The sequence below is a fragment of the Ceratotherium simum genome, chromosome 15, assembly GCF_057802395.1.
Source record: "Ceratotherium simum simum isolate JZ-2026a chromosome 15, ASM5780239v1, whole genome shotgun sequence".
NCBI lineage: Eukaryota > Metazoa > Chordata > Mammalia > Perissodactyla > Rhinocerotidae > Ceratotherium > Ceratotherium simum.
Window position 1 is genome coordinate 13970831 of NC_141914.1, and position 12263 is coordinate 13983093.

The 12263-nt window shown below is 35.4% G+C and overlaps 1 protein-coding gene across 1 annotated transcript in view; it reads left to right on the forward strand.

The window, feature by feature from the left end:
• NECTIN3 (nectin cell adhesion molecule 3) overlaps positions 1–12263 on the forward strand; it is a 147661-nt gene that overhangs the window by 65090 nt on the left and 70308 nt on the right. The window contains exon 6 of the mRNA XM_087439575.1: positions 8939–9077. Within this exon, the coding sequence (XP_087295701.1) occupies positions 8939–9077 (139 nt within the window). The remainder of the gene's footprint in view (positions 1–8938; positions 9078–12263) is intronic.

The following is a 12263-nucleotide window of genomic DNA, read 5'->3' on the forward strand; positions in this document are numbered from 1 at the left end:
AGTATCTGATACTAATGCTTAAGACTTTCTGAAGCATTGCACTGTTTATTAGAACTTATGTATATTTACTGTACATAGAGACTTGTTTGTAAAGATGAATAGTCATAGTAAACATTCTTGTTAATTAATTTTGGATATCAGTGATGTGCACAGCTAATTGATAGGTGTATCCATTATATATCCTACTTGCTTCTTGGAAAAGGTGGAAGAATAGTTTTCCTTTATTTGGGCCATGTTTATATTTATTTATTTCATATTCTTTAAACTTTTTCATTTTTATATTCACTTTAGGGTTTTCTTTCTCATTGGTTAAAATATTTCAATAATACAGTGGAGATGAGTGCAGCTCTTATTCTTTCCTACCATTTTTATTAAAATACAATGAAACTTTAATAGGGTAGCGACTAACTTTAGATGTGATATTTGAGAAGTACTTTATAGTTAAAAGGTTTAGTATTTTCCCATGTGCCTGAAAGGTTTCTATTTGATGTCTGACATTAAAGAAACCATTAATATTTTTTAGTAGTAGATATTGCTTCTGATAGCCATATATAGGAAAGTTTATAAAGATAACCCTGGCTAAATGTTTAGCATAAGGGGCTATAGGAAATACACTGTATAAGTATAAAAATTGAGAGTAATGTAGCATATTCAAAATCATCTGAGTTTGATTTTGCTTTTGGTAAATATGACTAAAACAAAGTATATGAACAAATAAGAAGTTGCTAATGTGTGAAAGTAATCAATGTAAAATATAAGAAAGGAAGAAATAGTACCCATATTGAATTTTTAATTCTAATAGGGGAATGATTTACAAAGTGAATTGTTTTTCCTGTTTATTTGTTAATTAGAAATGTATCAGGTGCTGGCCCGGTGGCATAGTGGTTAAGTTCGTGCACTCCGCTTCAGTGGCCTGGGGTTCGCAGATTTGGATCCTGGACGCGGACCTAGGCGCCGCTTATCAAGCCGTGCTTGTGGCAGGCGTCCCACATAAAATAGAGGAAGATGGGCACAGATGTTAGCTCAGGGCTAATCTTCCTCACACACACAAAAAAGAAATGTATCATCCTTAAAAAGCTCTTTTCTCAAATTTTGGTATGTTGAGTTTGGATTTAATTTTAATTTGTACCAGTGTTTTATGTTTTTTGGTTTTTTTTACCAAGTTACTTATCAGGTGGTAGCCCCAGTAGCTGTGCAACAAATCTTTAAATAAAAGTTTAAAAAAAAATTCTTTAGAGGCATATTTCTGTAACAAGCCTGTGGCTCTGTATTACCTTCTTTGTCCCTGTCATCATATTTGCTGGAGTGAGAGTGTGTGTGTGTGTGTGTGTGTGTGACCTAGTTTCTTTTAATTAACGATGTTTTGTGGGAATTTGAAACCTATTTTATTTCTCTTCCCAAGCAAGGCTGTATCAGGTTAAGGATGCAGTTAAATAAAGTTTGAGGAGGCATCTAAGTTGGCATTTAGCCATTACAGAATTTGCTTTTGATTAACCATTTAATTCCTATCTCGTACATACACATCATGAATAACATTCTCCACAATCATGAATTATTTTGTCTCTCTAGCCCTAGCAGTTAAAACAAATTTTGAATGTTTTTGCTGTGACTTTGACATAAGTCAAATTTTATATATTTCAGCTTGGAAGAACATATTTTGTAAGATATTTTTTAAGTTGGCATTTAGTGTTTTTCACTTACTGCTTGTGAGCTGCTTTGATTAGAAATGCCATTGTTTCTAATTTTTTGTAATTACCTTCTCCCTGTTTGCTATCTGACATTTAAAATTATGATACATTTTTTCTAGACTTTATTTTAGAGCAAGCAGCAGGGGTTTTTTATATTATATATAACACAATTTGAGTGGATTAAGTTTGGTTTCCCTCTTGTTATACCAATAAAAATTCATGCATGAAAGAATCTTTGGAATAGTGTGCACAGTATACCAACTTTTCTATGTTTTTAAAAAATGCTTTCTGTTTATATATTTCTTCTATTCCAGTAAACTTCACTTTTTTTTTTGGTACATATCTACTTTTAGTTGAGTAGTGGTAGGTTTGCATCAAGAGCTTGAAACCAAACATTGCTTATAAAAGCTTTTGCTGTATTTACCCTGAGGGGTCATTTCTTTACTTCAACCTTGATAATTGTTATTTTATCATGTTCATTTAAATTTGGAAGGATAAAACTTTGTTCAATTTTGAGGTGTCTTATTTCACTTGCCTTTAGTTAATAGCTGCTGTTTCTTCTAGCTGGGTACTATGGATGAAGCAAAGTGAAATTTAAGTTTAGTGGAATAACTTTAAAATGTAGATAATCCTCAAAACTTGAGAATAGTTCAAGGCCTCATTTCCTTACATACATAATATTTCTTTATAGACGTGATACCTAATTTCACAGTCTCAGTTGTGAGAAATATCTCAGAGAAAATCTAGTCTTGAAGGGATGGTTTGATCTAAAAGCCAGAGGTAATGAGATCTAGTCCTTAGCCTCCCTTTTTAAAATACATTCTATTATGGAAGATTATACAAAAGTAAAATAGAATTATGAAATGAGCCTCCATTTACCTGCTTCAGTTATTATCAACTCATGGTCAATCTTGTTTCCTTTAAACTCCCACCCACATAATCTCTCCTGTCATTAGTTCATCTGTAAATATATTAGTATGTAGCTCTAAAAGATAGGGAGCATTTATAAAAAGTAACCACAGATCATTATTACACCAAAAATTAGTAATTCCAAATAGCAAGTATCTAGTGAGTGTTCAAATTTGTATATCACATATTTTTGCAGGTTTAATTAGTATCCAAATAAGGTCCATACATTGTGATTAGTTGAAATGTCTTTTAATCGATGTGTTCTCCACACCACTGCCCCATTCCCGTTTTTCCCTTGTGATTTATTTGTTGAAGAAACGGCTTCATTTGTCCTGCAGTTTCCTAGTTTGGATTGTGCCTATTGCACCTCTGTATTTTTTGTCAATTGGTAGTGAGATCTAGAGCCTTGATAAGATTAATGTTTAATTTTGGGAGGCAAGATGACTTCTTAAGTTGTGGTATGTTATTCCATCAGAAGGCATATAACGCCTGCTTTTCTTTTGATATTAGCAGCCATTTGATGCTCAAAGCCTAGATCTAACAGGGAACCTACTTAATGTCTAGATCTATTAACTCTGTTCTTTTACCATACCATGTGCTTTGATAGCTGAATAATTATGTCCATGCTGCTCCCTTTATCTGAAATTCGCTTCCCTCTATTTTCCACACTGGGAAACCAATCCATATTCAAGCTCCAGCTCAAACGGATAACTTTATGGAAGCTACCTTTCTTCTTTAGAATTAATAACTGCTGCCCATATTCTTTTATATAAACTTATGTCTACTCTACCATAACTTTACACTTTATTCTCATTTTTACTTATCTTCTCTAGATCAGTGCTCTTCAAAACTTTTGACTGTACCTATCAGTTAAAAATTAGTATGTACTCCTAATATGTACAAGTTTGTAAATTACATAAGTGCTACTAAAGAAGTTTGCTATATGCATTTTAAAATATTCAAAAATGGTAATTTTAACATCTAACGAAATACTATTTTAAAAATACTAATGTTTCTCTCACTAAAGCAATATTTGGGAAAACAATGTGATTGTGCTTCATTTTAAAAGTAAACTTTTTTTCTCACTGAAACATTTTTGAGCAAACCACATCATTGAATGTTCTTCATTTGGTCTTTTAATCTTGGTTTTATACTTTTTGATTCAGTGATTCAAAGGTTTGATTCCAGTATATTTTGATACTTGGTTTTTAGATATGAGAGCTAAAATGCTACCTCTCAAAAACAAGTAAATTCAAATGGAAGAAGTACATTGTTGGAGACACTAACAGTTTTCATCCCAACCACTGTTTTTAGAGCTTTGTCTTCATGTTCAAGATGTTTGGTTTTTCAGTCTTGCTAATCACAATAAGCTCACCTCTCACATTAGCTGCTATTTCAGCACAGTATGGGTTAGTGTGAGGTTTATTGTTAATAAGAGTGAATGTAAATCTCTATTTTATTTGTTCTCCTAATGTATTTGAATGTTTGGAGTTGACTTGTCACATCTGATTAGATTGCCATGGTTTTACTTCATAATGGAAGTGAAAAAGTTCGTGTATTAGGAGTAAGATATTTGTATTGTCAGTTTTTTGGGTTTTGTCATTATTTATGCCTACATCATTGGTGTTATCTTCATTCTGCCAATTCTTTGCAAGAATGACATTTACTAGGAAGGAATGCTTCCTAGTACATAACACAGATTAGCACTCATACCCTCACTTGGTCCATGTGTCAGATGTTCACCTGTCACAGGGCACCCATGTCGTGCTTCCTTAACATATTTGTTAAATCTAGATAAGTTATTAGTTCACTCAGCTGAGCTCTCATACATCACAATGTGTCACAAGATGCTGACTGCGCTGAGGGAACAACCAAGGGAAGTTGTAACTGTCTACTCGATTTCATTCTGAAACTATTCCTTGCCACACTTCCCATAGGATATTGTGAGTGCCCTGTGTGGCAGATGAACACCTGACACACGGACCAAGTGGGGCTAGCAGTGCCAATCCATTAGTATTAGCAAGTATATTAGTATCCACTAGTTTTAATACTAGTGCACCGTTTACTTTTTTGTTAAATGCCTTCCGTCCCACTTTTTTAAGATAAGTGATAATCTCTTTTTATACTGTGTTGGAAAAAAATATTTTTAAGGATTCTGTGACCCCACTTTGGGGAATTTTGCTCTCTATTGTGAGGACAGGGACTATGTAAAGTTCATCTTTGTATTCCTAGCACTAAGCACAAGGGCTGGTGCATGTTAGGTTACTATTGGTCATTTGTTGGATGAGAGGCTGAGGGGACTGACCTGACCCCAGTAGAGGAATTTTATTAAAAAATAGATAAATATTTGCATGGTTGTCAAGAATTAGATGTCATATGGAAAAGATAAGCATTAAAAGGGGCTATTTAAAAAGAAAAGAGTGGGATATAGGGAAAATTGGTAATACAGTGATATGTATTATGGGAGCAAATAAAAGGTGGGAAGATAAGTTTGTAGGGTATCACATTAACCTGTGAATCATATGATGATATCATTGAGGTTTTGGTGAAGGGAATGAAGAGGAAAAAAAAGAAGGATGAAACTTAACGTTTTAATTAATTATTAGGACTTAGTGTTTCAATGTAACTGAAAAGGGACTATAGATTTCTATACTCACCCATTTTGAATGGTTTTAGCAAATTGCTGTAAACAAGTATTTTAGTGTGTTTAATAGTATTTAAAAATATTGTCATGACTCAGTTTCAGATGTGAGTTAGGTGAGCACATGTTCGAATAGCTTTCACGTACTTTTTATTCATTTGTATCAGTAATAAAGACAAACTAATTCAGTTTAGTATCTGTAATATTTATACATGTATATATATTTTTAAAAAGTAATGAAAGTTATTTCTTATATCTGTACTGAATTTTTTTGGTATGATTTGTAACTGATTTTTGAACATTTTCCCCATAAGACATATGCACGATATCTTTAATTATGGGGAGTATACTTTTGTTGTATTGGGGAAGGCTATTTTTCTGTTTTTAGAGGTGAATTTCCAATGTATGTGGGTTAATATAGCTAATGTGATAACAGGAAGCTGTTCTTTTGAGAGAGACATCCTTTAATGCTAAATATTTTAATGCTTTTGTCTTTTTGTTTCCTGTTGCTTGTAAGCATATAATAAGATTTAGTAGAACATCTCCTTAGGTGATGGTAATGTTGTTTCATGTCATTCATTCAGTAAACTAGCTTAACGTTGAAAAATGCCGAATTTTTATACATTTGCTTGCTTAATTTTTTTCTCCTTGTAGTGGTTTTGTTGGAATATAGAATCTATGTATGTAGATTTTGTGGGCAGGGATGTGGGAGAGGTAATGTTGGAGCTAAATTCTCAATTTTCATCAAAGTTCTTTGACTTGAATGCAGGAAATTTCAGCTCTTCCTTTGCATTTCTTACTAGTGTTCATCACCTGTTAACACCCTTAAAATATTAATACTCAAGTATATTCTTTTCTTTTTTCTAAATTAGTAGAAGAATCAGAAAAGGAAATATGAAATGTATCCCATATATGTATTTAACAGTCAATTTACCTATATATAGATTAGCCAATTGGTAATTGGATTCATACCTAGCTTTTCTTCCAGTTGCTTGTTTCTGTACTTTCTAAACTGTTTTGATACTAAGAAGAAATGTGCAAAAAAGAGAGGATAAATAAGAATAAAGAATGAATGGAGCCAGGTGAAATAAATATGCCCAAATTAAGACAGAAGGAAGTGTTTTGGTATATATACAGTCAGCTCTCAGTTATAGAATCCTAGAGCTAGAAATTATAAGACTAATGGATAGTCTACTAGATAAAGTAGACTATAATTAAATGTTTAAAAAATAATATCTATTTAGACTTGAGAATTATTTCAGGATATTAAAAATATATATTCAGAGTTGGGAATTAGTGTTTTAAAAATCTGTCATTATATTACTTACAAAGCACTACCAAATTTAATATTATTCCTAAGATTAAATGAAAGGCTTGGAGGAAGTGTGAGGTTTGATGAATTTATAATGATTTGTACATTGAGAATCTTAATTTGGGCTGATTCAAAGAGTAACCTGTGTTTTTGAAAAATAATTTCAGAAGTATTACTGTAAATATGGCATTCACTTTGTCATTCCATCAAAACAAGAACCCTTTAAATTCTGTACACTTGGGCAAAAATGATAACTGCTGAGTATAGAATAGAAGATTACCCCAAATCATCCCAAATCTCTCTTGCTTTTACAAGAGCAGCGTAATATTTGACTAGGTTGGGTTTCAAATCTTTTTCTCATCTATCACATATTCAAATGGAGATAGTAGGGATTAGAGAAATGAGCAACAATAGAAAGATAAACCAGATGTATATTGGCAAATGAAGGTAACATCCTGAATGACTGAACTGGTTATATTGTTTAAAATAATTGTGTATTTCACTATTTTTAGATTCTTGCAGTATTTGAAGGGTTATTGAAATGGGTTACTTGGCTCTCATCGGTGTAAGATTTTTCCTGTAGAATGAGGCAATAAAATGACCCATTAATAAACCCAAGATTGTTAGTTTGCTAAAGAAATTTTTATAGTTAGAAAGAAAGTAAAACATTCCTCTTAGCAATCTAAAACACCATGTGACTCACATTTTAATAAAAACAGAGTTGGAAAATACTTCTAAATATGTATTTATATGGAAATACTATGATGCTAAAGTAGGTGAAACATATTTCAAAACTGATAGTGCTTTAATTTCATTTAAATTGGCCACATCTGGATCCCAACAGTAATTGCAACTATTTAAGAGTATATGTGAATGTCAATTTAAGTGAAAACTAAGAGTTCTTCATTACTGAATAGGGGACCCAAAAGGAGAATCTATGTTAGACATTGCAGAAAACCAGTCTCTCCCAACGAGGGCGTAAGGGGGGAAGCTCCTCTGCTACCCCAACCTCGCTTTATTTCACTCTGTGTTCTCCACTACTCATTGAGTGTGGGCAGAATATTTAGGACTGTAGTATCTTCACTTAATAGAATGTTGTATCTTTCTCATTGGATAGAAAGATAAAACAAAATCGTGTATATTAAAGGTAGTTTGTAACTGATGGTTCACCCCACAAAATTTAGTTACTGGATTCGATGTGGCTGACATGGTCAAAATAATACTTACACATAAGGATTGATGGTTTTGTCATATCCAAATACTTATATTTGAAAACATAGTTAAAATTTTAGTAAATTCCCTTATTTGAGAGTTCATAAAATAGGGTGACAATTTTTCAGAACTGTGCGAAATGCGAACTGCTAAATATGTTTTTAAAATCCTTGTAAAATTTGTGAGGCAGGCTGGGAAAGAGAAATTGTTATTCAAAAATGATATAGTACGTCTATAGCCAGGAGATAGGGAAGAATTTCCATTTAATTTTATAGTAGAGACACTATCTTAAGTATAATTTGTATTAAATGTGCATGAATTAAGGGAAATTATCTGCAGCAAGTACTGTTTTAATAATACTTCTATTTTTAAAACTTTTAAATTTTACAATGTTACTTTTTGACTATATTTATTAGATCTGGGATATTTTTTGTGTTTTCGTTTTGCCCCTTCTTGAAGGTTGTTGGTTTCCTTAATAGAATTTCTTTTATATTTTAATAGGATAAAAATGATAAATGTTGGGCCTGGCCCCATGGCCTAGGGGTTAAAATTCTGCACGTTCCGCTTCAGCAGCCCAGGTTCACGGGTTTGGATCTTGGGCAAGGCCCTATTCCACTCACCAGCGGTGCTGCGGCAGTGTCCCACATATAAAGTAGAGGAAGATAGGCACAGATGTTAGCTCAGAGCTAATCTTCCTCAAGCAAAAAAAAAAGAGGAAGATTGGCAACAGATGTGAACTCGGGGAATCTTCCTCAGCAAAAAAATAAAGATAAATGTCTGTATTGTTGGTTAACTCTATTAAAGAATACTAAATTTTTTGTTTGTTTTATCACCTTTTAGACTAAGAATAGTTTTCGCACTTTTCTCTATCTTCTTTTCTCCTCCAGGCATTCTTTGCCCATAGGGAGTAGATTCACTCATTGGTACCTAACTGGGGATATTCTTTTCATAACTTGAAAAAAGCAAACCTGGAATGCTAAGGTGACATCTTACAAGGAAGAAGGGTGTTAGCATAAGGCTACAAAAACTAATGAAGCAAATTTGGGGTCCTCTAAACTTGCTATTGGATAATATACTTCGATCAAATAGTCCTTGCACATTGTAGAAATTAGGGTATGCAAATTCAAGACCTCTGTTTAAAATTGTTTGAAAAGCCTAATTTTTGTTACTTTACAGATGTCCCATTTAAGCAGACCTCTTCCATAGCCGTAGCTGGAGCTGTCATTGGAGCTGTCCTTGCCCTTTTCATCATCGCTGTCTTTGTGACTGTGCTGCTGACGCCTCGAGAAAAGAGACCATCCTATCTTGACAAAGTGTAGGTAACCTTTTTGCTTGTGTTCAAATATGAATATTCAGTATGCGTCAGTCTTTATATCTTTACAGCTATTCATGTGTAAAGTGCCTAAGAGATGGAAGTCCAGATACTGTTAGAGCTTTGTGAGATGACCATGGTTTCATCTGAATGTCTCAAACTACATCTGGTAAATAAACAGTGTCCAGGGGCTGCTGGAGACAAATATATTAGATACCTTTTTCACCTACAGTATATGAGACATCTTTCCAAATGGTAACATAGTGACACTTTATGTTGTTCTGCCCTCTGAATAAAAATGCTGGTCTTTGATGAAGCAGTTGAAAGACAGATATAAAAAATCTTAGCAATTTAATTGCTTCCGATTGTATATGCCTGTCTTATGTATAGATATAACTTAACTTTCGACTGCCTAGAGTTATTAAATACATTGAGTTTTAAAGCTTTCTCCTTAAAGAATTTTGGTTTTGATGAATTATAAAATGTACATCTTCTTTATTTAAAGAGAAAGCAGGGGCCAGCCCCGTGCCTTAGCGGTTAAGTGCACACGCTCTGCTACTGGCGGCCTGGGTTCAAATCCTGGGCATGCATCGATGCACTGCTTGTCCAGCCATGCTGAGGCAGTGTCCCACATACAGCAACTAGAAGGATGTGCAACTATGACATACAACTATCTACTGGGGAGAAAAAGAGAAAAAAAAAAAAAAAAAAAAAAAAGGAGGATTGGCAATAGATGTTAGCTCAGGGCCGGTCTTCCTCAGCAAAAAGAGGAGGATTGGCATGGATGTTAGCTCAGGGCTGATCTTCCTCACAAAAAAAAAAAAAATAAAAGGAACGCTTAAAGAGAAAGCAATGTTTTTGGCATAATCATTGAGATAGAATTATAAAGCAGAAATTGCACTTTACTGTAGAATCAAAAGACTAATGTCCCAATTCTCTTAATTCCATCAACAGCTTTGTTGCTTCATCTGTGAAATGTGAATAATACTTTTCCTACTTACCTCACATGGTTATGATGAGAGTAGAATAAAATAATGTTTATACACAGTGAAGTTCTATACAAATGACATTATTTCTTGTGTAGTTATTAATGTTTTGTGTTAGGAAATAAGGCTGGCTCTCAAAGAATGTATTTCTTCTGTGTTTGTAAATGCTTTGTGTGTCTGTCTCCCTAATCTGGCACAGTGGCAGCACTGATCTTTTAAGACGGAAGACACCTGAGTGTTACTCTCAGCTTTATCATGATCAAATTAGTGGTATGACCATGAACAAGTCACATCGCCTCCATGAGCCTTGGTTTTCTCACCTAAATGACCTATGGCACCTAGGAGTTATAAACTTGCTGTGATTTTTGTTTGATGAAAGGAAACAATTACTTTAAATACAAGGACTGTAAAGTACTCTTTCAGTGCAATACCTGTAAGACTGGAATTCTTTAATATTTCAAGAGTAACTAGCATGTGGTTAACTTCATCTTAGTTCCCAAATTACCTCAGGCTTTTCTATAATTTCAAAAACGTAATATACTAGTAGGCTAGTAAATCCCTGTAACCATTTCATGTACTGTTTGAATTCTGTTCATTTAAAATATTTCATGCCCACATTGAGAAGTTATTAGACCACAGAGAATTTGTAATTACTTTGGCCTCTGTAGCTTTCATTCTTTTTATCTTTTAATATAGGTAAATTTCTGTTTCATTTACTAATCACAAATACTAAAAATTAGTTATCTGTGATCTTCAAAAGTATGAGAATACATAAAAAATTCTTTTCCAGAATGCAGAGAGCTACAAGTTATATTTAACTCTATTTTTGTTGGAATTCAACAATATTTAAAATATTTGAAAATACGGGGCCGGCACAGTGGCATAATGGTTAAGTTCATGCATTCCGCTTCGGCTGCCCGAGGTTCACTGGTTTGGATCCTGGGTGCAGACCTACTGACGGCCCATCAAGCCATGCTGAGGTGGTGTCCCATACAGAAGAGCTACAACTCTACAAGTATGATACACAACTATGTACTGGGGCTTTGGGGAGAAAAAGGAAGAGGAAGATTAGCAACAGGTGTTAGCACAAGGCCAATCTTCCTCAAAAAAAAAAAGTTCAAATGCTACTTAAAAAAAAATATATATATATATATATGAAAATATTGAAAAAGAGAAAAGTCTGAGGAGAGAAGTCAAGATGGCGGCATAGGCAGACTCTGAACTCACCTCCTCCTGTGGGCACAGCCAATTTACAACTACTCTTGGAAAAATTACCCCTGAGAGAGAACTGAAAACTGGATATGAGGACCTCTTGCAACAAATGACAATCCTAATTGAGGTGGAAGAGGGAGAAATTCCCTTCTGGAGAGAAAAAACGCCACCTTCACTAGCCGCAGGGCTTCACGGCCGCCCAGGAGCAGCCCAAAGGTGTGCAGCCCTCCCTGGAGGAGCGGAGCCCTGAGGCGGGGAGCACCCTCGCTGTGGGCATTTTGTGGATCCAGCACAACTGAGATGAGTGGCATAATATCTGACTTTGCTTGCTACTAAAAGATTGGGGAGTACCCCCAGAAAAGCTGGTTCACAAAGAAATTAAAACCGGCTCTTAAAGGGCCCATGCACAAACTCAGCCGTTTCAGAAAGCAACATAAAATCAGCAGAAAGAAAGGTGCACAGCCCTTTGGGGAAAAGAGACTCACCTGATAGGCTCTGAGTGCATCTCAGTGAGAGGTGAGACCTCTCCAGGGACTGGGACATTGGCGGCAGCCACTGTGGTGCCCTGGTATGGGCGTGCTGACACAGGTGCTAGCAGACGCCATTGGAGTTCTCCCTGGGGCCTGCTAGCCCAGGGTCTGCCCCACCCACTAGAGCACCGATTTAATTCAGCTGAGCCAGGGCAAGCAGCCCACTCTAGGGACTGGCCCCACCCAACAAGTCCTCGGGCAACTTGTGGGCCTGCTAAGGGAGCTGCCTGGATTCTCCACAGCCTGGTGCCTGGGTCTGCCTCTGTAGGGCAGGGTGTGTGCAAGGAGTGGGTGGAGAGTGTGGGGCAGTGGTGGAGAGTGTGGGGCTATCGCCTTGGAGAGACTGGGTCCACTTAAGGAGGTCGGGGTGCGCGCATGGGGCAAGACTGTGATGGCTGTGTGTGGACCTGTAGGCGGTGGGGCTTGTCAACTGCAGAAGACTTGTGCTTCTCAAAGAGCGA